This window comes from Suricata suricatta, chromosome 8 (genome assembly GCF_006229205.1).
Source record: "Suricata suricatta isolate VVHF042 chromosome 8, meerkat_22Aug2017_6uvM2_HiC, whole genome shotgun sequence".
NCBI lineage: Eukaryota > Metazoa > Chordata > Mammalia > Carnivora > Herpestidae > Suricata > Suricata suricatta.
The window spans coordinates 31,688,521-31,693,408 of NC_043707.1; the positions used below are offsets into that span (position 1 = coordinate 31,688,521).

General features: G+C 41.1%; 1 protein-coding gene across 1 annotated transcript in view; it reads left to right on the forward strand.

Moving 5' to 3' along the window:
• Nucleotides 1-4,888, forward strand: part of LOC115298293 (cytochrome P450 3A12) — a 51,472-nt gene that overhangs the window by 4,390 nt on the left and 42,194 nt on the right. Inside the window, exons 2-3 of the mRNA XM_029946900.1 lie at nucleotides 951-1,044; nucleotides 3,035-3,087. Coding sequence (XP_029802760.1) covers nucleotides 951-1,044; nucleotides 3,035-3,087 — 147 coding nt within the window. The remainder of the gene's footprint in view (nucleotides 1-950; nucleotides 1,045-3,034; nucleotides 3,088-4,888) is intronic.

Below are 4,888 nucleotides of genomic sequence, written 5' to 3' on the forward strand. Positions count from 1 at the left end.
TCTAGCAGGAAAACAAGAGAGACCTAATGGAGAACCAGGGGGGAACGGAGGAGGGAGAGAGAGTTGGGGAGAGAGAGGGATGCAGAACTTGAGAGACTATTGAAAGCTGAGAATGAACTGAGGGTTGGGGGGGAGGGGGGAGGGGGGAAGACAGGTGGTGGTGATGGTGGAGGGCACTTAAGGGGAAGAGCACTGGGTGTTGTATGGAAAACAATTTGACAATAAAATATTATGGAAAAAAAAAGAGAGAACCAGAGTGCTTGACAACAGACTTGGGTGGAGCTGAAAACATCTCATATTATATGAGGTCTGTGTCAGCCTTGGACACAGTTTTCATTGTACAGAAATAAGAACACTGTGGTTGCTCAAGGCTTCTATGAAGGTAGATTTAGGAAGGACCAGATCCAGAACAATTACAGGGCCTAAAGGAAAGAAATGTAGAAAGGTCTTGGAGCAAACTGGTATGGACATTTTCATGGTAGGATCCCAGTAACCCTCTGTTATTGAGTGAGTGCACTTAAATTAAATCTCATCATCAGAGCAGAAAAATAATTTCTTCTCTTTCTCCCTAGAATGACAATCTTCAAAGTCATGGGAGAGTCATTTACTAAACAGGCATCATTGAGTTTCCTGTAAGAATTCCACCCTGAACCTTTCAGGAGCTCTCAATGTGGAAATATTTATCAAGACTTCACTCTAAGCTTGAGATCATGAAGTTTTCAGTTGCCCTTTATTAATTGTCATTACTTTTTATGGGTCTCACAGTGGAGAGGGGTGAGAGGAGATGATGAGTAAATATAATTATTGCTGTTGGAATTGATGTTATTATTTCTTGGACATATGTTACCTTTCCCACTTGACTGTTCCAGTTCTATGTCAGTGACCTGCCAGCCCCAGCACCTCTTCCACTATCCCTGTGACCAGGCTTTTTTTTTTTTTTCACTTTAAAGATATGGGACCTACACACATGGACTTTTTAAGAAGCTGGGAATTCCTGGGCCAACACCACTGCCTTTTTTTGGAACTACTCTAGCCTACCGTAAGGTGAGTGTTGTCTGAGCTCCCTCTATTGCTTCTTATGGTTGCAAATCCCACCTTAGTTCCATAGTAAAAATGCTTGGGTTTCAGACTTTCCTGAAATTGTGACATAGGCCCCACCTAGCACATGGCCAGGTGCAGCCCAGGGCTCTATTGCCTGATGTTAGGAGTCTCAGGTTTTCTCTCAGCTGGCAGCCTGGCCATCTGATTCAGCACAGGACTTGCTGTTCCAGATTGTGAGTGTCATTAAAAAGTTCTTCTTTCTGGCAGATGCAGATTCCCAGGAAGGCATAATCATACTTGTATTAGTTGAAAATCATCAATGGGGATCCTGGTAGTGGCTCATTAAGCTCTCTATGCTAGAGTCAGACTTTTTTGTTCATAGCGTGTGCTCTGAGTAGCCTTTTTGTTTTCCTGGTTGGTTCTGGAGCTTCAGTTAATGGGCAGCCCCAGATTCACCCTTGGGGAATTTGCACACAATTGTATTCTCCTAAGAACTGGCCAACCTCCCACAGTTATTTCCAGGACTCTAGCGCACCCTTTGTCACCTGTGACATCTTTTGGCATTTGAGTGGTTGAACCAGGGCTGTCTGCTTTAATTCTCTACCTTCAAAGGAGGCAACCTATATGTGAGTTGATCAGGAAGGAATGTAACTGAGATAAGATGGTGCTTTTCTATTGCTTCATATTTTAACTTCTAAACAAGTTGTGTGTGTGTGTGTGTGTGTGTGTGTGTGTGTGTGTGTTGTTTTTCACACAAGCTTAGAACCACTCATTCAAAATCACTGGAAAAGAGATACTTTGACAAAACTAAAAACTATTTAATGAAACTGAATGGAATATACTAGCAGACACACAGACTGAATGTTGATGGAGCTGTTGTGGATAATCCAGCTCTGATCCTTCACCTCAGGCCCAGCCCCTGGATGAAGGGTTAGGAGCCCACAACCAGAAGGCCAGCAGGTGGCTAGTACAAGTGGCTCTCTGCCTTGGAGTTCCTTTCCCACACACTTGAGGCTTGCGTCTCAGTCCCCACTTCTCCGTTCTGAGGTATCAGTAACCAATAACCACCTAAGACCTCCTGGGCTTCTCCTTCTGAAAAGAGCAATAATTTCTACTTTTCACAGATCTACTCCTTAGTGGATGCACACCAAGACTCACATTTCTGGGGCCCCTTTTACACAGTTAAAACATCAAATCACAGCTGAAAATAGCCACAGGACATTTTGTTGGGGCTTTTTTTTTAAGTGACATAAGTGAAAACTCAGAACAAGTATTTTGTGGAATGAGAGACCATCCTCTCTTATCTGTGGTGAGGTAAATGACTGGAAGGCAAGTCCACTTTTTTATTCATTTATCTCTCACTTTCTCATCAAGAAACATGTTGGGGCGCTTGGATGGCTCAGTTGGTTAAGCATTCAAATCTTGATCTCAGCTCAGTTGTTTATCTCAGGGTCGCGATTTCAAGCCCCATCTTGGACTCAGTGCTGGGCATGAAGCCTACTTAAAAAATAAAAAGCATGCCTTAGACTTTTTAAAATCTACTAGACTAAAAGAAGTCACTGGTATCTTAACTTCCTAAGTCCACTGGAAATTTGGTAGGGCTCATGGGCTCAGTGAACAGAGGTAACTGGTGGCTCCCCCAGTTTCCATTTTCTCACGTGGTCCTGAAGATAGTAATTCAGAGGGTTATGAAATTTAGAGACAACCCATGCACAAGTCAGACATGTCAGAAAGACAGAGGTTGCAGGGTCTTCATAGATGGACTGAGATGTTTAGTCTCTACAGTACTTGCAGACAACTCAAGAAGGACTTGAGATTCTGTTTCAAATATGTCTTGTTTTCTCTATTTTCCTGTAAGATGCCTGTAAGAGCTTCCTTCTATCTGCCGGTTAGAGGTAGAAAGCCATATTTCCTGCTCCTAGTCATTTTTGTCCCTGTTAAAGGTAAGGCTCAGTACATTTAGATTAGTAATATGTTTTGTTTCTTCTTCCAGGGATTTTGTGATTTTGATGAGAAATGTTTTAGAAAGTATGGAAGAATATGGGGGTGAGTATTCTGGAAATTTCCAGTGGATAGGCTTGTTACGATGAGGCCCCTGTGGTGTGGACAGTCTCATATGAATGCCCATTGGGATGAAATCCACTATGTTAAGGCTTCTGGATTCTCCCCTTCCCAGGATCCTATGTGCCACCAGGTGTGTGGGTCCAATGTGAATCAGGCCTAGAGAGCTGCAGGGTATCCTTTATTTATATTTTAGATTAAATCTTTATTATATTTATATTACATTTTATACTTTGGATTAATTTTCCTGCTAAAAGAAGGACTGGAAATATCAATATAAATGCACCCAAACTCATAGAAGGTACTACATCAAGAGTGAACCCTAATGTAAACTACGGAGTTGGGATGATAATGCCCTGTCAGTGTAGGTTCATCAATTGTAACAAATTGTAATCACTGTGAAGGGGGATGTTGATACTGGTTGTGTATGTTGGGCTGGAGTGGGTATATAGAAAATCTTTATCTTCTTCTCAGTTTTGCTGTGACCCTAAAACTGCTCTAGGAAAAAAAATAAAGCCTTAAGAAAAAACTGTAGATCCAGTGAGAAGTAAACAAAAGCCTGAGGAAGTGCTCAGCTTACTGGCATGAAAGATGAGTGAAAGAGCAGTTCCTGGATGAGCAGAGGCATTCTATGTGCAGTGCAGGGTGGGGAGACAAAGAGGGGAGTAAGTCTGGAAGAAGACAACCAAGGAGCCAATACAGGTGATCACTCATTGGGGAAAGACAGTGAGATGTTTGCCATGTTTCATTTTTTATTATGTAAGTTATTGTCAAATTGGCTTCCATAAAACAACCAGTGCTTATCCCAACAAGTGCCCTCCTCAATGCCTATCACCCATTTTCCCTCTTCCCCAGCCCCCATCCACCCTCAGTTTGTTCTCAGTATTTAAGAGTCTCTTATGGTTTGCCTCCCTTCCTCTCTGTAACCATTTCCCCCTTCCCTTCCCCCAATGGTCTTCTGTTAAGTTTCTCAAGATCCACATATGAGTGAAAATATATGATATCTATCTCTCTCTGATTGATTTATTTCACTTAGCATAATACCTTCCAGTTCCATCCACGTTGCTGCAAATGGCATGTGACCCACCAATAGAACTTCTTTGAATTTACCCAAGGGATACAGGAGTGCTAATGCATACGGGCACATGTACCCCAAGGTTTATAGCAGCACTTTCAACAATAGCCAAATTATGGAAAGAGCCTAAATGTCCATCAACTGATGAATGGATCAAGATATGGTTTATATATATAATGGAATACTATGTTGCAATGAGAAAGAATGAAATCATGCCATGTATCTTTCTATCCAGCTTTAATTTTTGAACCATATAATGGTTTATGTACTGAAAATAAAGAAAAAGATTAAAACCTAAAAAAAAGAAAGAAAGAAAAAGAAGGGCTGTATTTTTTTTTTGTTTTTTAAGTTTTTATTTAAATTTCAATTAGTTAACATACAGTATAATATTAATTTCAGGCATACAATTTAGTGATCAACACTTTATATAACACCTGATTCTCATCACAAGTACACTTTTTAATCCCCAATACCTATTAACCCATCCCTATTTTTTATTTTTTATGTTATATATATATATTTTTTTCCCATAATATTTTATTGTCAAATTGTTTTCCATACAACACCCAGTGCTCTTCCCCTCAAGTGCCCACCACCATCACCACCACCTGTCTTCCCCCCTCCCCCCTCCCCCCCCAACCCTCAGTTCATTCTCAGCTTTCAATAGTCTCTCAAGTTCTGCATCCCTCTCTCTCCCCAACTCTCTCTCTC